The sequence below is a fragment of the Eleutherodactylus coqui genome, chromosome 1 (genome assembly GCF_035609145.1).
Source record: "Eleutherodactylus coqui strain aEleCoq1 chromosome 1, aEleCoq1.hap1, whole genome shotgun sequence".
Lineage (NCBI taxonomy): Eukaryota > Metazoa > Chordata > Amphibia > Anura > Eleutherodactylidae > Eleutherodactylus > Eleutherodactylus coqui.
The window spans coordinates 358,467,611-358,495,014 of record NC_089837.1 but is presented as its reverse complement, the minus strand read 5'-3'; the positions used below and the strand labels follow the sequence as shown (position 1 = coordinate 358,495,014).

Below are 27,404 nucleotides of genomic sequence, written 5' to 3'. Positions count from 1 at the left end.
GCAAATAACACCATAACCAGATGTTAGTTGCAAGTCAGCTTGTGTATTTTTTGGGTCAGTGCTGTCTTTTTTGAAACGCAGAAGGCTGTAGCTTTGACCTTTTTTTTTAGGCATCTTTCAATATACATCTCAATAGGAAACAAAATGCCTGAAAAAACGCATGTAAAATGTGTGAACAGAAGAAACGACATACAAAAATAACTTGTTAAAAAAAATGTCATTATTTTCAGCCCTAAGGAGTGCAAAAGATGGAAGCCTAACAATGTAGTAAAGAAAAAAATGACGTGCAGAATGCCAGATGCTTCTTTGGATATCAGGGGTGCTATTACAAGACTACTGATTAGAATTGAGCAAATCGTACCAATGGAACCCTGTTTTGGGTTGAACTTTGCTAAAAGTTCAGTTTGCAGCCAACCTGAACTTTAGATGGTTTGTCCTACCCAAATCTACAGGTGATGGTTCCTCTTCTACGTGCCTTGGCAATTAGCACTGTTGCTGTCCATGAACTGCTGATGATCTGTCCAAGGGATAAGTTAGACTAGATGGGAATAGCCCTTTAAATAAAGCAAGCAAAGTACTGGAAACATTCTGTAAAGAAAGTCTACAGCCGTCACATACAATCATCAGTGTAGTGTTTTGCCTCCTAGGAGTCGGTGAATAGAGTATCACTCTGTATAGCATTCTCTTTAGCTAGATGTGTGCCAGGTTTATAGGAAATATTTCCATTAACGGTTGAATACCCACATACTTTTTTACACAATGCTATGGATTCTAAATCGCACTTTGTGGCAGTGATATCACTACGCTGCCACCTTGTGGCACTACACTATACTTCTGTCTCTTTGTACAGTATTATACAGTATTTGCTGCTGCTCTAGGTCACTGAAAGAAGTGCGGGTTCTAAGCACAGCAAGTAGCTGATTTGAACATTCTGTAAAATAAAACCTGTAAAACATTGACACAATATAAAGCCTGGAGTTGGACCTCAAAGACCACATAACACAAAACTTCAACATTTCAATTATATTCCTAAGGGTTTCTATAAATCTCAGTAGACATAAATGTAATGTTATTGAAAGGGGTTGAGTGGGTTCTAGTAAATAAAATGTAATTAATGTCAAATATCAACACTATCAGCATTGTGTTCTGTATTTGCATGGATTCTTCAGTCTGGAGGTGCTAAACAAGAGATGTGAGGAGATGCAAGCAGATTCTGCTCCTGCAACTATAAATCTCTTGTGTGCGGAGAATGACAAATGAGTTTACTTTGTCCTAGAGGGACCCGCATTATTTATACCGACAGCCAAAGCATAACTTTTCTTCAATTACTGTAAAGATTCTGTTTTCACCTCTTATTAAGGAGCGCCATCTAGTGTACAATGTTAAGAATGCAGTCCATTCTTTTACATTATGATTTCCATACTGTATTCTGTTAGGTATTTAGTTAGGAAGGTACTTAATCCTAATTAATCACTTCCAATAAGCCACATTTTAGTAATTACTGCAGATGCAATGTACAGCCCCCTAACCTTTGGTACCAGGAGCGCTGCAGGCAGCATTTTATCAATCCTTTTTCCTAAAAGCAGTTATGACAGTGGTTCTTCAAAGGAAACTTATCACCATAAACTCCGTCACACATGTCAAACACAAGGCCCACGGCCTCATTGTATTTGGCCCCCTGGCTGTGCATTTAACTTTAAAGTCCAGGTGATGCTCTCATTGAAATCAATTGGACCCCAAGCTGCAATTACAAGCGTTGCTCCCATTGATTTCAATAAGAGCTGCGTTTGCAATTACAGGAGCTGGCCCCTACACATAGGATGGAGCAGCAGCTTCCGCTCAATCGCTGGTCTATCCCGGCAGGACCTGCCTGGATAATCACTTTGAAGGAATTTAGCTTACCCTGGCTGCATCTTCTTTCTGGCAGCGCAGTGCAGAGTCAGTAACCGCTGACTTCTCCTGACCGCTGACGTCTCTGCCGAGGTCAGAGGTACTCAGTCACAAACTCTGCAGTGTGTGGCTGGACCGGAGCTGCAGGCGGATGTTGCCCGGCCAAAGACCAATAGGGGGGCTGCTATTGGCTTCTGGTCAGGCAGCATCCTTAGGACGACTATTGGGGATCACTATTACTATTCAATATATGGGTAACTGTTACCACTTGGGCCACTAAGGGGGGTCACAATCACTACTGCGGGCACTATGGGAGCACTGTTACTACTGGGGCCATTATGGGGGACGCTGTTACTACTAAGGGCACTATGGGGGTCACTGTTACTACTGTAGTCACTATGGGGGTCACTGTTACTACTGCAGCCACAATGGGGGTCACTAATACTGCAGGGGCCACTATGGGGATAACTATTACTACTGCAGCCACTATGGAGGTCACTGTTACTACAGGGGCCACTATAGGGGTTACTATTAGGGCTTATTTCCTGGCCACTGGAGCACAAGGCACTGGGTTATTTCACAGAGCCCAAACCATCCTGAGGAAGGTTTTCCGCTACCGCCGTGGCACTCCGCAACTGTCTGAGGCAGCCCCAAGCAATGTACATTGTACATACTGGTGGGTGCAGAGAGGCCACAGGGCTAGGGGGAAACTCAGAGTGTATTCCGGTGGCCTGCCACTGCTTGACCACACGCCGCCAGCTTTCCCCCAAACCCCAGCAGATGCGTCTTTGCCTGGAACGGAGAGCAGAAACGAGGAGCCGACCAGCTGTCATTGGGGGAGCGCCTGGCACGGGTCAGTCACTGCCGACGTCGGCGTAGAGCAAGCGGTGATGGCGGCATGTGTCAGCTGGGGAGCGTCCTCCACAGAACTGACACTCATGGCAGCGGAATACAAACACTGTTGGCGGCAGCTCTGAGCAGGGGAGCGGCGTAGACGGAGGTGACAATGCACACAGCGCAGCCAAAGCAGTGAGTCCGACAGCTGTGAGAGGGGGACCTTAGGGTGAGGGTAACATTTGTGATGAGGCTTACATTGGTAGATGGTAATGCTGCCACGTTACAGCGGTAACATGACAGCATTTGCAAATTTAAATGTAAGCCTCATCACAAATGTTACCCTAAGACAAAGGCTGCAGGTAATGCTGACATTTTTTCCACAGTGTTCTACCAGCACCTTACCCCCTTGGCCCTATCAGGAGCTAGGGGTGTGAAAGGGGCGTTCCTCCTGTCAAACCACTAGCTTGCGGTGGTGTCAAGATACACTAATACCTAACATGAAGTAGCTGCATTATTAACATACTGTAATGCATCATTTTGTATTGAACTAGTTGAAAAAATAGGACTAAGTGCTCCCTAAAGCAGTAGTACTATACACAGTGAGTAACACCATGACCTGGCATCACTGGAGTCCCAAGTTCAGATCCAACCAAGGACAACTACGTGGAGTTTATATAATCTCCCTGTGCTTGTGTGGATCTGCTAATGCTCTGGTTTCCTCCAAAATCATGTCGCCGGGTAGCATGTCTGATATAGGGAAATGTGATTGTGAACTCCATTGTGATGTATGTGATAGCAATCTTAGCACGATTTTGCAGAATGTTTTTGCTACATAAATAAGCCTAAATAACTCTTATTATTAACATTCTGTACAATTCTATATTTCACCAGGTTGGAAAAGTAAGAAAAAGTACAGCCCGAAAGAGGGAGTACCATGTGCTGCTGATGGTGATCACCACTGTCATCTGCTACCTTATCTGTTGGCTGCCTTATGGGGTGGTTGCTTTGCTCTCTACATTTGGGAGGCCTGGAGTGGTCTCCCCAGTTGCAAGTGTTATACCTTCACTCTTGGCCAAAAGCAGTACCGTATGCAATCCGCTGATCTACATACTTATGAATAAGCAGGTGAGGCTTTCCACAACTTTCTTTTTCAATGTCTTTATTTGAAATATTTAATGCTTTCACAAAATAAAATGTAACTAGCTTTGTGATGAATGGAGCAAGATTGCCAAGCAGGAAAGGTCGCGCTCTGCTATTCTGCTTCAAGTTAAGGCTTCCTTCACACGAGTGATTTGTTTTTATGCAGGTTGCATCACGTAAAAGAATTGTGGCAACACTGCATTGCTGCAATCTGATTCTAAAAGAAATTAGCGTTTTCTCATGCACAGGGCCGCATTGCGAGAAAACGACGCTGCAGCTGCGGTCGGCAGTATGGCTTTATTTAGTTTAAGTAGCTAAATAGAGCCAGCTGTCTTTTTTTTCAGCTTCAATAGGAATCCATGGGAGTATTCCTCCGATTTTCGTCACAAGATAGGTCATGGCTAGAGATGAGCGAGCATACTCATCCGAGCTTGATGCTCGTTCGAGTATTAGGGTGCTCGAGATGCTCGTTACTCGAAACGAGCACCATGCGGTACTCGTCTCGATTAAACGAGCACTGACCATTGAATTCAATGGAGACGGCAATACAGCCGACTCTATTGAAAGCCATGGGCTGCCGGCGTACGCAGGATGAATTTTCGGGAAGGGCTTAAAAATATAAGCCCTTACCTGAAAATCATCCTAAGGGCGCCCACCCACAGGCGATTTTTTTTCCTTTGCGTTTTGCGTTTTTTCTCAAGAGCAATTAATATTGAATGTGTTCCTGTCCACTGGCGTTTTTTTTTTTGGTCCGTTGCAATTTTTAACATAGGAACTGTCAGTTGCATATGTGTCCTTATTTTTCTCTTAATGCACCCATGAATGTCAATGGAAATTAACGGAAAAGCCGCGAAAATGCCGCTAAAAAGCCGCGGAAAATGCTGCGTTTTTCACGCACGGAAATCGCAAACGCCAGTGGGTGGGCGCCCTAAGGGTGTGTTCAGACGAGCGTGTTTTGGTGCGTGCATACGCACGCACAAAAACACGCTTGTATTTACAACACTGCATTCCCTATGCTGTGTGCACATGTCCGTACTTTGCAGGTACGTGCCTGCAAAGATAGGACATGCGTGCACCATAGGGAATGCACGCATTGTTTTCAATGGAGCCGCGGCTGCTGCCGGCGGCTCCATTGAAAACAATGGCCTGCTAGCTCCCTGCATTCCTTTTCAGGGAAGGACTTTACATATAAGCCCTTCCCTGAAAAAGAAAGATTTTAGTGTAAAAAAGAATAAAAATGCAGGCATTCTCTTCAATGGAGCCGCCGCTGCTGCTGCCGGCGGCTCCATTGAAGACAATGGTCTGCTGGCACACCTGAATTCTTTTTCAGGGAAGGGCTTTACATATAAGCCATTCCCTGGAAATGAATTACAAGTGATTTAAAAAACAAAATAATAGATACTCACCTCCCTTCAGCTGTCGCCCCTGCACTGTGGTGCTGAACTGCTGATCTATCACCAGCCGGGGATTTAAAATCCCCGCCTGCTGAAAGAGCTGAATGTGATTGGCTGAGGTGCTCAGCCAATCAGAGGCAGCTCTCACTCACACCAATTCATGAATTCATGAATGGGTGAGTGCTGCCTCTAATTGGCTCAGCGCAGGGACCAATCAGGGGCAGCTCTCAGCGGTCAATCAGAGGCAGCACTCACTCATCCATTCATGAATTCATGAATGGGTGTGAGTGAGAGCTGCCTCTAATTGGTGATTTTTAAATCCCCGGCTGCTGAATACTACTCAGAGCAGTTCAGGAGAACTGCCGGCCAGACGCGGCTGAACTCTGGCTTCAGCGGAAAGGTGAGTATACATTTTTTTTTATTTTTACACATTTTAGGATGATTTTCAGGTAAGGGCTTATATTTTTAAGCCCTTCCCGAAAATTCATCCTGAGATCGCCGGAGGCCATTGCTTTCAATGGAGCCGACTGTATTGCCGACTCCATTGAATTCAATGGGCTAACATCGTTCTTCTCTGCCACAGCTGTTACAGCTGTGGCAGAGGAGAACGTTCTTTATGCTGACAGTGCGGGGGGGGGGGGGGGGGAGGGTCTCACTCCCGCGCTCGCCGGCAGCCCATTGCGTTCAATGGAGCCGGCTGTATTGCCGGCTCCATTGAATTCAATGGGCTAACATCGTTCTTCTCTGCCACAGCTGTTACAGCTGTGGCAGTGGAGAGCGATCTTTATGCTGACAGTGCGGGGGGGGGGGGGGGCACTCTTGCCGCTATTGTGGCTTAATAGTGGGACCTTGGAACTTGAGATGCAGCCCAACATGTAGCTCCTCGCCTGCCCTATCCGTTTCTGTGTCGTTCCCATCACTTTCGTGAATTGCCCAGATTTTCACAAATGAAAACCTTAGCGAGCATCGGCGATATACAAAAATGCTCGAGTCGCCCATTGACTTTAATGGGGTTCGTTACTCGAAACGAACCCTCGAGCATCGCGGGAAGTTCGACTCGAGTAGCGAGCACTCCAGCATTTTGGTGCTCGCTCATCTCTAGTCATGGCCTATTTTATAACGCTGCAAGGAAAAATCATGGCTGAAAATAGTCCATGTTAATGAGTGCATTGGTATCCAATGCTTTACATGGTTGCGATTTTCCGGCGATGTTTGCTCACAGCTAATAGCTGCAAGAAAACGCTCAATGAATGAGGCCCAATGCTGCAAGAATACAGTTGCACATTGTTGCAAATATAAGGGAAGTTTATGAAATTAGATGGGACCTAATTGTTCATTTTATTTTGCTACCAAGTACAGATTAGTAATGGGCCTTTTAGACTAGCTGATTTATCATTTAAAGTAGCGAATGGCGTCAGACTTTGCTCAATTTTGGCTTGTTTAAACAAGAAATTGTTCAGAATTGTTCATACTTTCACATTTGCTCTATAAGGGCTTATTCAGACAGGTGTATATTGGTTGGGTTTTCACGCCCGGCTGATATACACTGCCCTCTCTGCAAGGTAAGGAGGCTGGAGGGTGCAGGAACTACCGTGTTTCCCCGAAAATAAGACAGTGTCTTATATTAATTTTTGTTCAAAAAGGTTTAACTTTTTTACATGTATAGCTGCCTGGACACTATGTAAATTGACTTTTTTTTAATTAACTGTTAGCAGGGCTTAATTTTGGAGTAGGGCTTATATTTTAAGCATCCTCAAAAAGCCTGGAAAATCATGCTATGTCTTATTTTCAGGGTATGTTTTATTTTCAGGGAAACAGGGTAGTAAACTAAGCTCCCGCCCCCTCTCCACTATTTGCAATTGGAAGATAGAGACAATGGGCGGAGCTAATGTCCACCCCGTCATGCCCCTCCCATTGCAAACAGTGGCAAGAGGCGGAGAGGGGGCAGGAGCTCAGTGCACTAGTTCCCGTTCTGTCCCGCCTCCTTCCCTCACAGAGGGGCAGCGTATATTGGCTGGGTGTGAAAACCCTACCGATATACGCCTGTCTGAATAAGGCTGCAATCACACGAACGTATATCGGCTCGGTTTTCACGCCGAGCCGATATACGTTGTCCTCATCTGCAGGGGGGGGGGGGATGATGGAAGAGCCAGGAGCAGGAACTGAGCTCCCACCCCCTCTCTGCCTCCTCTCCGCCCCTCTGCACTTTTTGCAATAAAAGGAGGCGGGACGGGGTGGGCTAAGTTCCGAGAATTAGCCCCGCCCCGTCCTGCCTCTCCCCATTGCAAATAGTGCAGAGGGGCGGAGAGGAGGCAGAGAAAACGGAGCCGATATACGTTCGTGTGAATGCAGCCTAAGACCTAAGGCCTCTTTCACATGAGGGTTGCTTTTTCCACTCTGCAGATTGCAAATAAAAATAGGTGATTTTCCGTGTACAAGTCCTGAGCTTAACTAGCGTTTTCTCATTCATTTACACGGCCGGGTGCCAAGTATTACCGAACAAATGCTCTGCTGATCAGAATTCCCTCAGTCAGAGGAAAACTTCCTAATGTCCTTCTAATGAATTAAGTAGAGGCACCTGTCATCTGTTCCTGGCGTTGCACGCCTAAAAGCATCTAAAGATTGGTCTCACACAGCCATAAGCGGAAAACGCAGCTGGCTCCCGAAACGTTTTACGGGCTTATACACAAAGGCGTGAATCGTCCATGTTTTTACGCCCCGGCCAATTTACACTGCCCTTCTGATTCTGATACATTGGTTTACAATGCATCGGTGCACGGAGGCGTATCTCCGCAGTGTAAAAACGCTCAGTCGGGAACCTTTACATCGGCAGCGCAGCTGCATTGACTCCTATGGGAGCCAATGACAGCTGCAGGAGAAGGGAATGCTAAACACTGTCCCCCCTTCTCTTCCTCTCTCCACCCCTTTCTACTGTTTGCAATGGGAGGAGCGGAACGGGGCAGAGCGAAGCCCCTCCCCCACCCCTCCCATTGCAAACAGCGGCAAGGGCGCAGAAGGATGGGAGCTCAACACATTAGCTCTCACCCCGTCCTGACTCCTCCCCTTGCAGAAAGCTGGCGAGTGGTAGGGAAAGGCTGTCCTATGCCCCCAACGGCGTATACGCCGAACCATGCATCACACGGTCGCGTATATTGGCTGGCCGTTTTCACGGCCGCCCTACATACGCTTGTATGAATAAGCCCTATAGCTGTGAACTTGGTCTTGACCCTGCATACAGCTGTGTATGGTGGCGAAATTGTACTGCGCTGAGCACGTACTCACGTAGGCAGTCATGCGCAGTACACCTGTTTTTTTAAGTGTTATATTTCCTGGGAGGTCGCTTAGCGATAACATGCATACACGCAGGCCATACGCAGCAATATTGGTCTTGCCAACATGCAATTTCCTTGCGGATGTTCGCAGAATATTTCTCCTCATTGTTTTCAAACCTTGCATTGTATTGCTCGCGCTTGCACCTTGCATGCCATGGGATGCTTTGCCAGACCCATTAAAAACAATGGTTGATGTGTTCCAAGGGAACGTCCAACAATAGGACATGCCGCAATTTTTTCCCGCACCGCGATGTGGGAAAAAAAATGCTCATGTATATGACCCTGCTCAAAAGAATGGGGTGCATATTCATGCGAGATTTGTGCATCTCACAACGCACAAATCTCACGCAATTTTCACAGCTGTTGAAAGCGGCCTTAGAAAAGGTGTGGAAAAGCGCCCCAGACAAAATGCACTCCTATGCGCTATCTTGGCCGGCCGGGTGCTTTTATGCGGCGGAAATTCGCCCGTCTAATCTGATGCATTTGAATTCCAATACATCAGATGGTAGCGTATATTGGCCGGCCGTAAAAACGGCGGCCGATATACGCTCGTTTGAATAAAGCCTTATACTGTATGGTAAACACCATGAAAAATAAAAAAGATACTTTGCACACTGAACGCTGTAAAAATAAAACCCAAAAAAGAAATAGTAGAATTTCTTTTTTTCCCAAATCCCCCCCCCCCCCCAAAATATTTTTTTTATAAAAGTTATACAGTACATTATGTGTACCCAAAAATTATGACATTAAAAAATACAACTTGTTCCGCAAAAAACAGGTCAATGGAAAAATTTTGAAGTTATGGCTCCTGGAATGCAATGATGAAAGAATATTGATTGGTCACTAGGACATAAAATGGACTGATCACTAAGGGTGGCTCCATACGAACCTATGCGCAAAAATTCTCGCCCTTGAACAATGTTTTTGCCCATGAACAAGGCTGCTGAGGTAGATTTGCGCATGGCTGTACTTTTGCGCACGCAGTGGTAGTTTACACGTGCACCTGAGACACCCTTTCTTTGGCTTTAATATCTAGTTAAGTCTAATGAGATCCATCCTTCCCCTTGCTTATTTGCGCACCTCCCATAGACTTCCATGGGACTTTTGCTGCACAAAATGCAGAATGCTATAGCAAGGACTGGGCAGCCTGAGAAAAGAGATGAATTAAAAAGCCTTCAAATAGCGCACGCTTAGGGTGCCTTTACATGGGCGTCAAAATCGCGCAAGATTTGTGCTTTGTGAGACACACAAATCTCTTTTGAATGGGGTCATACACAGGAGCGATGTTTTTCTGCATGGCACCATGATGCGATACTACACAGGAAACACATCTCAGCGTGTTCTATCTTGCTGCATGCTCTTGCATCGCTGCGCCCATTGCTTTCACAATGGGAGAAACTCCGCGATCCTCTACCGCAGCCAACAGCCGCACCAGACGATCCCTTCATCCCCGAAGTGATACAAGGTTGTTTTGCCATGAAAATGGCTGGCATCCTCTGTGATTTCACATGGATGGCGAGCACGATATGGGGGCGGGATTCATGGCAACATATCGTGCTCGCCTGTGGGAAGTTAGACCTGTTTCACACGATTGACAAAGTCGTGCTATTTTCTCACATTGCGACAATGTGAAGAGTCGCATGTATGTGGAGCCCATGCTTTCCTTCACATTTACGATATTTTGTAGCATGCAATATTGCGAGACAAAAACCTGGTGGGTTTCTCGATATGCCCACGACTTGCAATGTTTTGTAGGCCAAAATGGAAATCCATTGATCGCTGTAAAATGCCTGGAATGACTACTAATACTTAAATAGAGCCAGCTGTCTTCTTTTCCAAGCGTTAGACATAGCTAAACTCCCTCCCCCCTCCCCTTTTCCAGCTTCCATTGAAGTCTGCGTTAGACATAGCTAAACTCCCTCCCCCTCCTCCCCTTTTCCAGCTTCCATTGAAGTCTATATGAGCTTTCTGCGTCTCTCGGCAAAAGATAGGGCAAGACCCATCTTTTGAAGCGGCATATAAAATCAGCGACGGGTCGCGTATGTCCTATTTTTTTCAGCGCAGAAAAAATGGCTCTTTTGAACGAATACATTGGAATCGAATGCTTCGGATGGTCGTAATTTTTGGGTGATTTTTATTTACTTGGCTAAATAGCTGTAAACATACAGTTGTATGAATAAGGCCTTAAAGGGGTTGTCCCGCGGCAGCAAGTGGGGTTATACACTTCTGTATGGCCATATTAATGCACTTTGTAATATACATCGTGCATTAAATATGAGCCATACAGAAGTTATACACTTACCCCCTCCGGTGCTGGCGTACTCGTCTCCATGGCGCCGACTAACGCTGCCTCCTCCTTCCATTAGACGCGCTGTGCGGTCTTCTGTTCTGTTGAATGGGGCTTCTCTGGCGTGCTCGCGCCGGAGAGCTGGTCTGCGCATGCAAAAAAAAAACCTCACTTCTCCTCTGGCAGTTCCTCTGCACTTGTTTGTAGTCTTTAGCCAGTGTTTCCTGGTCAGGGGGTTCAAAAATCCCGCCTCTAGGAAGCGCTGGCTCCGATTGATTCACCGAGTGCTGCAGTGATTGGCTGAGCCACGGCGCTCGAGAACCAATCAGAGCCAGTGCTTCCTGGAGATGGGATTTTTGAACCCCTCTGACCAGGAAACAACTTTCTTGCTGAGATATTGCTGTTCCCAGTGTGAAAGAGGCCTTAAGGTGCATTTTCAGTTTATGCTATCTTCTGACCTATGTCATTCTTGGCATTGGTCTCTCAAGATAACTTATGAATATAGAAATCTGTACAGTGAGACAGACTCCTTCAATTGCAGATTGTGGGGAAGCTACACACAGATACACACTGAGAGCAAAAATCCATGGCCACATGCACAACTACGCTCGCCGCTATGGAGCATAGTTCCGCATGAACAGGTATTTTTTTGTCTTCTCTGACCTTACAAACTCCGCGCTAATGCACATGATGTTTGAAAAAAACTGCAAGAAGATAGGTCCTGTCCTATCTTTCCCGCGTGTAGTATTAACTGCATGACGGAAATATGGGGCAAGTCCTATCTTTTCTCGGCGTAATATTAACGCCCGCGAATACAGCTAGTGAAAACAAAACCATTGAAATCAATGCTTTCTTTCGTTCCGTTATGCAGCCATGATTACGACGGCCGCATAACAGGACAAAATCACGCTCGCGTGAAGAAACCCTAATAGAATATTTTTTGATGTCTCAAAGAATAGTGATACCTGACAAATGAAATTGTGTCCATGAACAGTTTTAAGAGACCTTGAAGCCACTGCAAACATTCCAACTGTGTCACCCTTTTCTGAGTCATGCGATTGCATGTGACTTTTTTCCACAAAGGATATCATTGAAGTTCCATGGTGACAACATCTTACTACAGTTCTGTCACTACTGTAGTGTTTGCAGCAGCAGTTCACACGTTGCTACTTTGACCAATACCAAGTTTGCAGTTTGCATTTTGCTTTTAGTTGAGAGGTTGCATTTATGCATAGTTTAAAAAATCTTAAGGCCCTCATTTTTATAATGCCTGAATTCCCTATTGGCATATTATGTTAGTAAATAGCAGATTATTGTACTGTTATTATTATTTCAGAATGTGCAAGATTCTTTGCAATGTAAAAATCACATAATTATGGTCTATAAGAAAAAAAGATTAGGTGCTCTAATGCAATTGCCTAACATGACCACCACTTACTCAAATCATCAGGAGTCAGCAGCTGTTGCATATAGATTTGCAAACGCCCTTAAAATATTTCCATTTTATTATGTGCATTACAACCATGGTTCTTCTGAGCTTATGCAGCGTTGAGGAGGTGGCAAGGTAGATAACGGCCTTGTCACAGTGGTGCTACCATCTCCTTTCCTGGGGGTAGCTTGCAACCCATCCAAGATACTGCCAGGGGAGGTCAGAGGGAAAATGTAATCAGAGGCAATCTTCTTGTCACTCGTGATGCCACCGTTCCATCCTCTGGGGTGAATTTCAGTGAAGTAAATAACTTAGTCCACATACCTTCTGAACAAATCCAGGAACAGTCGGCAATATCCGTTTACTGTAACTTCAGCAAAGTTTCAACGTACTACAGTAGTTTGGCACAAATTACACTTCTAGAAGGTGTTGTGACAGGGAGGACTTCTCGGGGTAATCCGGAAAATCCACAGTCCCAGTTATCTGTGTGATCCTCCTCCCGGCGACTCTCTTTCTCGCTCCAACACTCTACCGGTCAACACTTACGCTTCTGGTGCCTTTTTCTCTCTCAAGCAGTGGTACTTCTTTCTCTCTCAGTGCTGAATGATAGCAGCGGCACATCCTGGGTAGGGTAGGCCCAGGCAAAGCAGAAGGTTATCACTCAGCTTCTTACATTCGTCATGCACAGACTGATCAATATCTGTGGGGTTCACCCGCTTGCAGACTTGCTAACTGACTCCCACTCTTTGCAAGCAGATGACGACTGCGACTCTCTTTTTGCACCTTACACACATATATATATATATATATATATATATATATCTCACAAGGTCACATGACACACAAGATACATTTTCTAGACATAACCCACACATTAAGCAATTCAGTGCTGCAGAGATGCAATACACATACCAAATACACACTACAATAAGACACGGACAGGGCAATGGCACGAGGCAGACTTATAACATTATGGAGGGGCCACAGTAGTTCTGGGCCACTACAGTTACATCAACACAGAACTCTTAGGGCTCCTTTACACAGGCGTGCAAATTGCTCAGCTAGCCGCATAAAAAAAATCGCAGCTAACTGCTCTAAAAATCATGGGCAATTTCCTGCTATCAAGTCCCATGCTTAATTAGCTGTGAAATTGCCCATTCACACAATTGGGACCTGCGTGTTGCTTTAAAAAAAGCATAGCTGCTGCGGGAGGAGAGAGAGAGATGAAGAAAAGCCCTGGGGGAACCCCCTTCTCCTCGGGGCTGGACGGATATCCCCACTGTGGGGTGAGAGAGGTTCCCCTACAGGGGTGAAGAAGGAATTCCCCAGCAGCGGCAAGATCGGGGTTCGCCTGCAGGGAAGAATAAAGAAATCCCCCGCTGCACAATGCTGGGGTTCCACTGCAGGGTAGAATAAGGGATTCCCCTGCTGCTGGGTATTTGCTTATTCTCTTCTGCAGGGGAACCCCAGCATTGTGCTGCTGGGGATTTCCTTATTCTCCCCTGCAGGGTAACCTCTTTCTCCTTGCTATGAGGAATTTCCTGGGGTGTTCCCTCTAGCCCCACCCTCTCTCTCCCAGCTAGCCCAACCCTCTCTGTCTTCGCTTTAGGGGAATCCTATGCGGTGTTCCCTCCAGCTCGGCCTTTCTCTCTCCTCACTAACAACGCCTTCTCTCTCTAGCCCTGCCCAGTCTTTGCCCGCTATGGGGAATCACTCAGAGAACCCCTGCCCTCTGTCTATAGTAGGGAGGGAAGGTTTCCCCTGCAGGACATAATTACACTGACTGTCATTATGCCATTTGAGCCCTTAAACTACCCATTAGCGGCACAGACGGTAATGGGTAGTTAAAGGGCTAAAAGGCATAATGACTCTCAGTGTAATTATGTCCTGCAGGGGAATCCTTCTCTCCCCACTACAGAGAAATTCTCCCATAGCAGACAGACAGAGGGCAGGGCTAGAGGCGTTCTGTGAGAGATTCCCCATAGCGGGCAAAGAGTCGGCCCTTCTCTCCCTGCTACAGTGAAATCCTTTGTTTTCCATTTGACGGTCAGCTTGCATAGTCTCCCATAGAAGTCTATTGACACTCCTGCACATCGCGCACCAAAGATTGGTCAGGTCCTATCTTTTCACGCAGCAGGGAATTTGAGTTGTGTGCATTGCAGTCACTTTCTTGGAAGGTGCATATTTTTTGTGCAGCTAAAATTCCTTCATCTGAACGTTTCCATAGGAAAGCATTGGTTCTAATAGTCGCATGTTTTGTGCGCATATAAGTTAGCTGTGCGAATTTCCCCGTGTGAAAGAGCGGTAAGGGCTGCTTCACAAAGACGTATTTGTGAGGTCGACATGCAGAGAATAGAACCCTGTGACTTAAATGGGTTTGTTCTCATTTACTTTTTTAGGAACCTGCTCTATTTTGTACACATTTGTGCACGAAAGGGCCCCATTGAAGTCTGGGGGAGGGCTGCAAATGCACCCAGTACGCAACGGTATGCATGAAATACAATGCAAACACACAGGAAAAAGAACACAACTAGATCTCATTGGTCTAAATAGCCTTTTAAATAACGTGGGGCTGTGTCCTGTGCTCATGTGGACGTGCCCTGTGTGCGCAAAAAGTACAGTGAAATGTGCCGATACATGCGTTAAAGTGCCCCATTCACAGCGCAAATGCGTTGTGTTTTAGCGTGTGCCCTAATGGTGATCTAAGTAAAACCCAAGTGAACTTAATAGGGAGGACACATGGGTGTTACAGCCATCAGGATGCTGAAATGTGTGCAGTAATAAAATAATGATGACGCCATAATGGGGAGATTTACATGTCTTCTATTAACAAATGTTTTTTCCCCACTGAAGCCACATTTTACATAGTGAATGGGATTTCTGAGAGTGATTCTTACTTTTTTTTACCTTTTAACCTATTTTTGGGTGCATTCTGCATATTTTTTCTCAAAAACATGCCCTATCCCTAAGGGCCCCTGCTGGTGAGAGCGACATCGGGTTGTGATTCATGGTCCGATATCGCCCTCTCAATCCTTCTGAAAACCCCTGGATGCGACACCTTCGCATCCCAGCGGGGCTGTAGTTGTCAATGCTACAGCTGTCACAGCAGGGGATTGTGATGTTCTCCCACTGAAAACAATGGCCGATATCACAAAAAGAAAGGAGATGCTGCGATTTTTTTTCACGCAGCATTGCTGGAGTGAAAACATTGCAAATGAAAATGAAACCATTGAAAATCATTGGTTTCATAATCATGTGTTTCCACTCACTTTTGCATCGTGAGAAAATTGTGTGATTTTCTCACCAGTGTGAAGCCGGCCAAAAAGCTCCTTCACACTGGCAAGCACGATATCGCCTTCAGAAAATCGTGGCAATATTGCATTTTTGTTCATGTGATGTTTGAGCGTCAGCGATGCTTTTTCCTGCAAAAACATTGCACATCACAGCATCCTGCGTATTTCTCGCACGATGAACGACAACAGGAGTTGCTAATGTTAAAAACGCATCACAAGAACAGTGCAAGTTCATGCATTGCGATGCAATAAATCAGAGGCTCCATGGGGAAACATGGGTGAGAAAAATTAGAATTCAGAAAGATAGGGCATGCTGCGATTTACAATTCCCGCAACATCGCATGATAGAAAACATCGCAGATCGGAATGAAGACATTGAAAATCATGGGTTTCATAATTCCGTGTTTTCTCAGACTCTCGCATCACTCACAAATCATGTTTTTTTCCCCCATTAGTGTGAAGGCAGCCTTAGGCCTCATTCACACGAGCGTTTTTCCGCGGCTAACTTAAAATCACGACCATCAGAACCAATGGTTTCCAATCTATTTACTCAGATGAAAAAAATATCGGACCGTTTTTTCGGCAATATGTCACACTCGGCTCTGTGAATAAACAGGAAAATGCTATTTAAAGGGGTGGTCTCGCGAAACCAAGTGGGGTTATACACTTCCGTATGGCCATATTAATGCACTTTGTAATGTACATTGTGCATTAAATATGAGCCATACAGAAGTTATTCCACTTACCTGCTCCGTTGCTAGCGTCCTCGTCTCCATGGTTCCGTCTAAATTCGCTGGCAGCTTGCTTTTTTAGACGCGCTTGCGCAGTCCGGTCTTCTCCATTCAGCACGAGCCGCTTCAGTGTGCTCCCCGCTACAGCTCTTCTGCGCATGCGCAGACGAGCTGTCACTGCTCGGGAGCGCGCTGAAGCGGCCATTCTGCACCATCCTCTGTTAGAGGAAGGTGCAGAAACTGGAGCTGCCCAGCGGAGAAGCCCAGCCCAGCCCAGCCGCCCCGAGAAGCCTCCCAGGTAAGTGATGGGTCGGGGGGGGGGGGCTGCCGCTGCGCCGGGCTGCGCTGCCGCTGCGCCGGGGGGGCTGTCGCTAGGCCGGGGGGGGCTGTCGCTAGGCCGGGGGGGGCTGCCGCTGCGTCGGGCTGCGCCGGGGGGGCTGTCGCTAGGCCGGGGGGGGGCTGCCGCTGTGATGGGGGGGCTGTCGCTAGGCCGGGGGGGGCTGCCGCTGCGCCGGGCTGCGCCGGGGGGGCTGTCGCTAGGCCGGGGGAACTAGCGCTGGGCTCCGGAACCTAGCGCTGGGCTCCGGGGCCTTCACCTGGGCTGAGGGTCTAGCGCTGGGGAGCCGGGGGCTAGCGCCGGTTACCTGCTGTCTGGTCGGCGGCTGCGGGGCGTCTGGTCGGCGGCTGCGATGCGTCCGGTTGCCATGGAGACACAGCTGGCGGCGTCTCGGGAGCGCGCACGTCGGGCTGCAGCGAGCGACGGGGAAAGAGCCGGCGGCCATCTTGAGGAAACTTTTATAAGTTGCTGAAACGCTGGAACGGTAAGTACGAACCAGCTAGAAATGTCATTTACAGGGGGGCTTTGTAATGTATGTTTAATGGGGGGGACTGGGCAAAAAAAAAAATTAACTGCTTCCTCGAGACATCTCCTTTAAGCTCGGGACCTGTTCGCGGAAAGTCATCCATTCAAACGATTTTCCATAGAGATGGTTACAGTTTCAGTACTGCTCACGCAGTTTTTTCCATAGACTTTAATGGAAGAATAACATGGCATAAAACGTGTAGAAATGATTACTTTGTGTGCAATACTTTGCACATTGTACGTCGCCACTACTGCCATGTTAAAGGGCAAGTAAAGATGCTGCACTAGTGAATTAAATAATATGTTGAAAGCTCCGATAAATAAAATCCCTACCACTATTCACACAGAATTCAGAAATGACTTGCCCAGAAAGGTATCTTACTCCTTTATGTGACCCTTGAGTAAAGAAAAACCTGCTTGAATTTGTACGATTTCCTTGGCATCACCTAGGTAACAAGGCTCATATGTACTTGATGCAGAAATGGTCTTAAGCACTGCCTTTGTCACGGAGAATAATCTGATTGGAAACACAATTAATTGCTGCATTCTGTCACTTCAGTTATTGTTATACCAGAACACAAGAGCGGTTGCCTGGGAGTAACCCCTCACACACAATGCCGAATTACGGATTTGGGATATAGATTCCTAATACATTGCCCACGAGTCCTTGTTGTACATCTGTTTCCCCTCAAATGTTATTCAGAAGTGTATTTTCCACGAGAAAAATTGTAGCGTGCTCCACCGTATTCTGAAGACTCTATAGGGGGCACCGGGGGACTTATGGCCGTTCTGCATCCAGGCTCAGTCACACAAAACTGCAAGGCACATGGACCTCACAAGTGTAATGTACAAGCACCCACAAACCAGGCAATGCTTTGAATTATACAGTGTACAACAGGATTTGGCCCTAAATGATCCGTTATTCCCAATTTCAGGTTCACTTGCTTTCCATATGGCTTATTTTTTGGTTTATAGCGATTTCTGCTTCTGACAATATTTTCTATAATAGCTTTATGCTTCATGCTCCAATATTTGGACAAAACCTATGAAAATTGGAGGATCATTAAGTGTAAATTCACAAGGTGTAAATGTTGTGAAATTTCCATCTGCAACATTTAGGCCTCATGCACACAGCATGAACAGATGTGGGAAATCGCGCACGGAATCCGCCCGTGCCCGCTGCCGGAGACCCTGCTTACCTGTCATTTCTACTGTACTGTGGATGTGCCGCCGGCGCACATTCAAAGTACACATTTACCCCGTGCTGTCGCAGATCCCACGACACTTCTGCAGTGCTCACTGTGGAAGTGCCACAGGACGGACAGCTTCCATTGACTTCAACCTGTGACCATATACATAGTATGTTAGGCTGTGTGAAGACAATGTCCATCTGGTTCAGCCTGTTTATCCTCCCTGTTGAGCCAGAGGAAGGCAAAAACCCCAAGAGGCAGAAGCCAATTAGCCCTTTTGGGGGAAAAATTTCTTCCAGACTCCATAATGGCAGTCAGAATAATCCTTGGATCAAACTCTGATAGTTCCTTCCTGTCTGTAAGACCCCAATCAACAACCCGCTGGTCACCTAATGTTTATATCCTGTAATATCCTAACACTGTAGAAAGACGTCTAGTCCCCACTTAAATTCCTCTATAGATTTTGCCATTACCATGTCCTCAGGCAGAGAGTTCCACAGTCTCACTGCTCTTACAGTAAAGAACCCTTTTCTGTGTTGGCGATGAAACCGGCTTTCTTCTAGACATAGAGGATGCCCTCTTGTTACCGTCACCGTCCTGGGTATAAACAGATCATGGGAGAGATCCTTGTATTGTCCCCTCATGTATTTATACATAGTTATTTGATCGCCCCTTAACCGTCTTTTTTCCAGGGTAAATAATCCCAATTTGGATAGCCTCTCCGGTATCCCAGTCCCTTCATTCCATGTATTAGTTTAGTTGCCCTTCTTTGAACCCCCTCAAGCACTGTAACATCTTTCCTGAGCACCGCTGAGCAGAACTGTGTGCAGTATTCCACGTGGGGCCTGACAAGTGCCTTATATAGTGGGAGGATAATGTTCCCATCCTTTGCCCCTATAGCTCTTTTAATACACCCCAAGACTTTATTAGTTTTTGCAGCAGCTGGCTGGCATTGATTGTTCCAGTTAAGTCTACAGTCCACTAGTACCCCCAGGTCTTTTTCCATCTCATTTCCCTAGCAGTACCCTATTTAGTGTATATTGGTGACATCCGTTTCTCCTGTCCATGTGTATAACCTTACATTTATCAACATTGAACTTTATTTGCTGGTGGCCCCATTGAAAACAATGGGCTGCCGGCAACCCCTGCAGTGATTTTTGGGGAAGGGCTTTAAATATAACCCTTTACCTGAAAATTATCCCTAGCATGTGTAAAAAAAAAATAATATATACTCGCCTCTCTGCCACTGTTGGGGCTCAGGTGTGTCTAGCCACTTGGTAACCCTGTACTGCTCAGAAGCTCTTTCAGCAGGTGGGGATTTAAAATCTTCGCCTACTGAAAGGGCTGTGTCTGATTGGCTGAGTGCTCAGCTATTCATTGAATGACAGCTGAGCGCTGCCTGCGATTGGTCACAGTGGTCAGCCATTCATTGAATTATGAATGGCTGAGCGCTGCCTGTGCTATGTGCTCAGCCAAACAGACACAACCCTTTCAGCATGCGGGTATTTTAAATCCCCGCCTGCTGAAAGAGCTTCAGAGCAGTGCAGGGGGACCAAGCAGTTAGACGCGCTGAGCCCAGCGAAGAGGCAAGTATATATATATATATTTAACACATTTTAGGGATGATTTTCAAAGAAAGGCTTAAAGGCTTAAAGCTTTTCCCCGAAAACCACTGTGGGGGGATGCAGCAGCCCATTACTTTTAATGGGGCCGCCGGCAGCAGCCGCATTGAAAGCAATTGGCACCGAGCTTCGTTCACGCGTTTTTCTGCACACCCTTGCAGCGCTGTGTTTTGCGCAGTACGGATGCATGCAAAACAACGCTCATGTGAGCCTTCGTGGGAAGACCATTTTAGTGGTTTCCCATGTAACATTTTTAGGATGCGGTCAGACGAGCTTTTTTTTTTTTTTTAACCGCATGAATAGGCACGCTTAAAAATCGTCTCTATTAAAACTAATGCTTTCCAATGAAAGCGGTCACGTCTGTTCTTTAGAGGCGCTAAATAATCACACCTGCAAAAGATAGAACATGCAAGTGCAAATGCACCCAGACACGCGATTTTTTTCTAAACGCGATGGGCAATTTTTTTTTAGTGCTATTCATGTGCTAAAAAAGAATTTTAAAAAATAAATCACTCATCTGACTGAGCCCTTAGAAAAAATGCTAGCAGTAGGTCAACAAGGAGTTCTGAAACACACAAATATTACATTTATGTGTCATTTATTTTTTTGGGGCCTTTTTTTTGGGTCCAAGGCAATTTCTTTTTCAAAACCTAGCTTGCTCTATATATAGCATTTTTTCAGGCCTCTTCCCATACAAAAATGTAAAAAAAAAGGAAATCTAGACATTGAATAACTTGATTCGACACACAGTATAATAAAAAAAATCAGATTGTTTATTTACATGAAATATTCTATACATTGTGCATACATAAAAATGTACAAAAACAAAATAGAAAAAGTGTTCAAATGTGTACAAACATTGTTCAAAAATGATGCTCCTGGAAAACAGTTTAAAGTTTATCTGATGGACGTTCAGCCAGAGAGTTAAAAAAAAAAAAAAATCTTACCAAAAGACCGTCAAAGCTAGTAAAAAATTAGTCTGGCTTCTAATTAAGAACACAAGGAATACAAAAAGATCAGGTAAAATATGTGAGTGATCCTGCAACTCAGGCTGAAAGAATACAATAGATTCCTCATATGTGGATTTGGTCTATCCGCAACATGAGATGAATAGAAGTACGTACAGTGGAAAAGAGCAATTCTCAAAAAGCCACCCGAGTCTGTAGAACGAGTACTAGGCCTACTGTAAAGAAAATGACCCCGTAAGTCCTACTCTGTGGTCCTGCTTTGTGTATGTAAAGTCTACCTGGTGTGTTTTTAATACTGTAACATGACCTTCCAGGAAACAAATGATGGACACTTGTCATAAGACCACAGAATTGCTCAACTGTAGACCAGTGCTTAGGTTTATCAGGTATAAGTGCAAGGAATCACCCACTTCAGAGCCATTCACATAGTTAGTCTGTATCAGTGCTTGGCAAATCCCAAATAAAGTGCAACCCGATGCCTGGCAATGACCGCGAGCTCAACAGTATACGTTTTGTGGGTGCACAGTGTACTATTGCCAGCATTTGGCAGGTCGGGCAGATGTAATACTTCAAGTTCTATTCTACTGTACAATATCTTAGCACCAGATGAGTGCCACATATATTACTACCTCTGTGTAAAGCTGTGCCCATGTGGTCACTTGGATCAAGTAGCAACTCATATTGAACTATTTCTCATCAGTTCCCTAGATCATCTTTATTTTACCACCACCCCTTACTCTCTACAACTGCTAGATCACTGGGACATAAATACAGTAAAGAAGAGTCTCTCATATACTGGAGTCTCCCATCACACAGACTATATTCTTCCTATCTATCACACTATATTCTATCATGCAATACTTGCAAAGCAGCAGTCCTGCTATTTACTATGCACTTGGACCAAGTTCACTGCAACCTAACGTTAGATACAACAGTGTTAGAATGGTGAGCGTTAGGCTTAGCAGCAAAATGAGACAGACACATTAATACGGATGTCTAACGGCTTCCCAATAAGCAAAGGAAAAAAAAGTCACATTTCCAGTTAAGCTCATGTGCAAAACAAAGTATCAGAAGCGGGCATGGCCTGAAAAGCCTTCTCTTCATGTAGGGACACACCTGATAAGCATTCCATGAACACGGTGGTTAAATATTTTAGTAGTATTTTCTGATTACCGGAACCAAACTCAACAGTTAAGAATCTTACACCCAACTGAAGCATATAGTATTTCCTGCATATGTCCTATTCTAAATACGTCGTTCTGTAATATTGCTCTCTGTGACATGTTAGAATGCATTTCAAAGTTGTGACTATATGTGGTTTAGAATATGCATGTGTCCATCCAGCAGGTAACCCTCTTTAGCTACATAAACTATATCTACAGCGTTAAATGGCCACATAGACGCTTTAGTCGATAAGCAAATCTTAGAACATCAAGGTCACACAATCGGGGAAATGTGTGGCTCTATTTATAAGTACATGAAAACTGAGAGTTCCTTAATGTATACAGTGACAATATGGCACAATATAGATGGATGGGAGAAGCTCCTCCAGGTCCACATTAGAATATTGATTCCCCATCCCCCCAACTAGCAAAAAATTGCAGCCATTACCACCCATACCCAAGCTCATCTTACTCTGACGGTGCAGTAATAAATACTCATTGGCTTCGACTATGCCCACCTACCAGTTAACATTTAAAGACCAATTCCTTACAGAGGTCTAAGTAAATATCTTTTTCAAGTATCGCTGTTCTAGCAACAGTAGCAAATTATTGCACATCATTTCCAAAGGCGATCAATGCATTCTTATGTAATGTGATCATTCGTGGGGCAATGCAATGTACTGAAGCCTGGCAGAGTGACCTTTCCCTTTCGGAGAAGATTGTCTTCCGTCCCTTGGTTTATTCTTTGTATGAGTATTTTCTCATAGAGAAGAGGATGGTACGCGCCCAGTGTACATGCCGCATCGTAATATTGCTCATGGTAGTGGCACAGATCAGTCTGTCGGTAGGAGGGGATATATTCATATACGTCCACTTTTCCACATAGTGACATCATAATAAGGATACCTAAAAAATACAAGCACAGAAAGAAATTAGGCATTAGGAAATTAGGTTTAATACAGAAAGAAATAAAAAGTTAATATGTGAACCTCCATCAATTTTGTGCAGGTGAGAAAACAGTTTTAGGGTGCCTACCCACTGGCGTTGCCGATTTTCGTGCGTGAAAAACGCAGCGTTTTCCGCACCTTTTCGGCGCGTTTTTCGCTAATTTCCATTGACAATCATGGGTGCATTAAGAGAAAAATAAGGAGACATATGCAACTGACAGTTCCTATGTGAAAAATTGCAACGGACCGGAAAAAAAAACCCCAATGGACAAGAACACATTCTATACTAATTGCTCTTCAGAAAAAACGCAAAACGCAATTTAGCATTGCAGGAAAAAAAAATCGCCAGTGGGTAGGCACCCTTAATCATCTAGTGACTTACATGTGCACTATAAAAATAGCATTTAGTGGTCTGCCTGTCGCACACCCCTGGAAGCAGGCCACTATTGTTAGTTTAGTAAACAAGTTATTGAACAAGCTATAAAAGTCTAGAAGTGACAACGGTTTGTGGGTTCCCCACCTATCCCAAGAACGAGGGGTTAAGTTTCTCTCATTCACTTCAATTCATTAATTGTTGGAACTAGTGATCAGTCCCCCATTGATCATGCTTCTATAAGGCCTACCTCACACAGGCGTTTGCAGAAATGCAGCATTTTTCAACGCTGGGTTTACTGCAGATTCCGCCCAGTTTCAGCAGCACAGCTGAAAGTGCAGTCGAGGCTGCTGCTAAAAAAAAACCAATACTTACCTAGCTGCTGAAGTCGCTGTCCCCGGCGCTGCTGTTGAGACCTTGTGAAGTCGTCCGATTGGCTCAGCCAGCTGTCACTCGGCGGCGCTTAGCCAATCAGAGCCAGCACTGGATGCGTCCAATCATAGCCATTCAATGAATGAATGGCTGTGATTGGATGCATCCAGTGCTGGGTCTGATTGGCTCAGCCAGCTGTCACTCAGCGGCACTTAGCCAATCAGAGCAATCTCTCATTGGGGGCGGGGATTTCAAATCCCCGTCACCAGAGAAGAAGTTCCCCTGCTTGCTGACAAGTCCCAAGAGCGCCGCCGGAAACAGCGACATCACCTGTAAGGCGAGTATTGTTTTTTTTAAAACTCAGGCAGTGTAGCCTGGACGTTTAGCACAGCCAAAAACGCGGTACCAAGTTGTGCTGCATTTTTGGCAACGCTGAAAACGTCCAAAAATAGAAGATGCAACGCTGTCAAAGCGCAGTGTTGAAGATGCTCGTTTTAAGCCTCGTGTGAGCAGCCCCATTGAAATGAATGGGAGTGTTGTACAGCGTTTAGCGCTGTGCTGAAAAACTGCTTGTGTGAGGGAGGCCTAACACATGTAACTGACATAACATATAAATATGTATGTGCATCATCATATGGGAAAGTTCAAAAACAGCAAATCACAGTGCAGCAAATAGTTTAATGTGTACAATACAGTAAGGCCTGTGGAATCCTGCACAGAATCCGTCCGTGACCGCGGCAGGTGACCCTGCGTACGTGTGTACAGGCAGCGTCCGCGTGGACCTTTCTTCTTCCAGCTTCTCTGTACTGTGGTACGCCGTCGGACATGCGCAGTCCAGATTTGAAAAAAAAAAAAAAATCTCCTGCTTTTCCGCGGAATCCACGGCCTGTCCGCAATTGCAGATGGGCCGCGTCAGATGACTTCCATTGACTTCAATAGAAGCCGTCCGAACGGGAACCGCAGGAACATGGAGCATGCTGCGATTTTTCATCCGCAAGCGGAAAACACAATTTGCTTCCGCTCGTGTGCATGAGGATATTTTTTTTGCAGTGCATGCTATGGAGGGTTATTGCTGCGGAATCTGGAGACGCCCCCTCTGAATTCCGCAGCAAAAATCCGCCCGTGTGCATTGGGCCTAAGTAAACCTTTTTAAGACATGTACTTTGTAACCAATTGTTTAGTGCTCCAATGTATCTACAATAAAAAATGTAAGCAAATAGTCTTAATTAAAAATATCGTTCCATTCTGTGTCTACAAATTCTATCCAGTACTGTGTTAAGGTCCCTTTATACAGGACGCCTGTCAGGCACATAAGCCCGATTATCACTCCTGTGTCCATTCACAGTAAAAGGGACCCACTCAAACAGTGGGCCCAATAGTTGCTTGGTTGTTACTTCTGCTAAAAACCGAGTGACTTCGACAAGTAATTTCTCGCTCAGTGCCTTGTTGGCAGCCGCATGTACACGGGATGATTATCTCCCGAATTCGCTGTTTCCAGCGGGAATTTGGGTGATGAATGCCCTGTGTAAAAGTAACTTTAGGGTCCTTCTAGAGGAGTGATTGTTGCTTAAGCACCCAACAGTTGTCCCAGTGATTATCGCTCTTAAGCTATCAAACAGGAGCAATAATCGATCAGTGATTGCAGGGGGAGCACGCTGAAGATCTCTTCCGGCAGCCCGCCTCCATTCACAGTAAACAGGCAGTTATTCACAGATTAACAAATTCCTATTTACACAGGCCGATTATTATTTGATTTTTATGCCTGTCTAAACACCAATGACGAATGATAAGCAAATTAATTATTGTTTATTGGTCAGTCGCTAGCAGCGTTTACAGTGAATGATTGACTTATAGTATTGTTAAAACTAATCGATAGTGTTTCTCAACCTTTTCAGCCTTGAGGCACCTCTGGGAAAAAATTTTCACGGCGCGGCACCCCTACTAAAAGGGGGTGTGGCTATGGTGTGATGGGGCATGTCTAGGGTGTGGCTTATTACAACATGATTTTTACCTCCATCATTATAAAAAGGATATGGCTGTTTAAAAAAATCACACAGGGAAAAGTGCTGGATGGGCTATTGATATATATTATATTTAAAATTAACATGTTGTGCAATTAAATCCCGCACCACATGTCAGCGTCCACACGGGTTTTGTGGAGATTATTTCCACACCGTTTGGATGATTTTCAAAATCTCATCCACTTTGCTGCTACAGCTACTATAAATTCCACAACTTAGGGCCCATTTAGACACAACGATTATCGTTCCAAATTATCTCAAAAGCCATCTTTTGAGCGATAATCGCTGTATAACTGCACTGACATCGTGCAGTTTTCGTTCTCCCGTCGCTCATCGTCGTCTTTCAAAGACAAGGATGAGCCTTATCAGGGATTCACAGCGGGATACAGCTGATACTATTGTTTCAGCTGGTATCCCGCTTCTTGATGACAGGCTGGGTATGAAGAACAGAGCGGTCCAGCTGCGTTCTCCATACCCGGCACGGAGCGCTCGGCTGTATAACAGCTGGGCGCTCCGTGCAGAAACATCTGGATGCAGAAGACAAGCATGGACACCCCACTTGTCTTCTGCATCCTCCGCTCAGAGCGCTCAGTTGTATGACAGCCTGGCGCTCCCAGCGGGAAACACCTGGATGCAGAAGACAAGCGACCCCCTATATCGCTGGCCCCACTCGTAATAGCGACCCCCTATATCGCTGGCCCCACTCGTAATAGCGACCCCCTATATCGCTGGCCCCACTCGTAATAGCGACCCCCTATATCGCTGGCCCCACTCGTAATAGTGACCCCCTATATCGCTGGCACCACTAGTAATAGTGAGCCCCTATATCGCTGGCACCACTAGTAATAGTGAGCCCCTATATCGCTGGCCCCACTAGTAATAGCGACCCCCTATATCGCTGGCCCCACTAGTAATAGCGACCCCCCTATATCGCTGGCCCCACTAGTAATAGCGACCCCCTATATCGCTGGCCCCACTAGTAATAGCGACCCCCTATATCGCTGGCCCCACTAGTGATGGTGACCCACTATATCGCTGGCCCCACTAGTAATAGTGACCCCCTATATCACTGGCCCCACTAGTAATAGTGACCCCCTATATCGCTGGCCCCACTAGTAATAGCGATCCCTATATCGGTGGCGGCAGTAGTAATAGCGACTCCCTGTATTGGTGGCCCCGGTAGTAAAAGCGACCCCTATTGCAGCCCCTGAAGTAATAGCGACCGATATTGCGGCCCCTGAAGTAATAGCAACCGATATTGCGGCCCCTGAAGTAATAGCGACCGATATTGCGGCCCCTGAAGTAATAGCGACCGATATTGCGGCCCCGGTAGTAATAGCGACCGATATTGCGGCCGCGGTAGTAATAGCGACCGATATTGCAGCCCCGGTAGTAATAGCGACTGGTACTGGTATCTTGACGCCACCAGGAAGCTAGCCGCAATGCAGTGCGAAGGAGAAGAGCGATGACCGCGGCGGCAGGGAGGGGACAGGAGCGCATATGGGAGACCACATGGAACGCCACCGCGCTGTAAGCGGGGCTGGCTGTACCGG

General features: G+C 45.8%; 2 protein-coding genes across 5 annotated transcripts in view; one reads left to right on the top strand and one right to left on the bottom strand.

The window, feature by feature from the left end:
- LOC136577618 (pinopsin-like) overlaps positions 1 to 27,404 on the top strand; it is a 178,438-nt gene that overhangs the window by 146,336 nt on the left and 4,698 nt on the right. The window contains exon 4 of the mRNA XM_066577539.1: positions 3,619 to 3,852. Within this exon, the coding sequence (XP_066433636.1) occupies positions 3,619 to 3,852 (234 nt within the window). The remainder of the gene's footprint in view (positions 1 to 3,618; positions 3,853 to 27,404) is intronic.
- Positions 20,760 to 27,404, bottom strand: part of ST6GAL2 (ST6 beta-galactoside alpha-2,6-sialyltransferase 2) — a 149,065-nt gene continuing 142,420 nt past the window's right edge. For all 4 annotated transcript variants that reach the window (XM_066577525.1, XM_066577522.1, XM_066577536.1 and 1 more), the window contains one exon: positions 20,760 to 23,044. In XM_066577525.1, the coding sequence (XP_066433622.1) occupies positions 22,782 to 23,044 (263 nt within the window). In that variant the 3' untranslated portion in view covers positions 20,760 to 22,781. The remainder of the gene's footprint in view (positions 23,045 to 27,404) is intronic.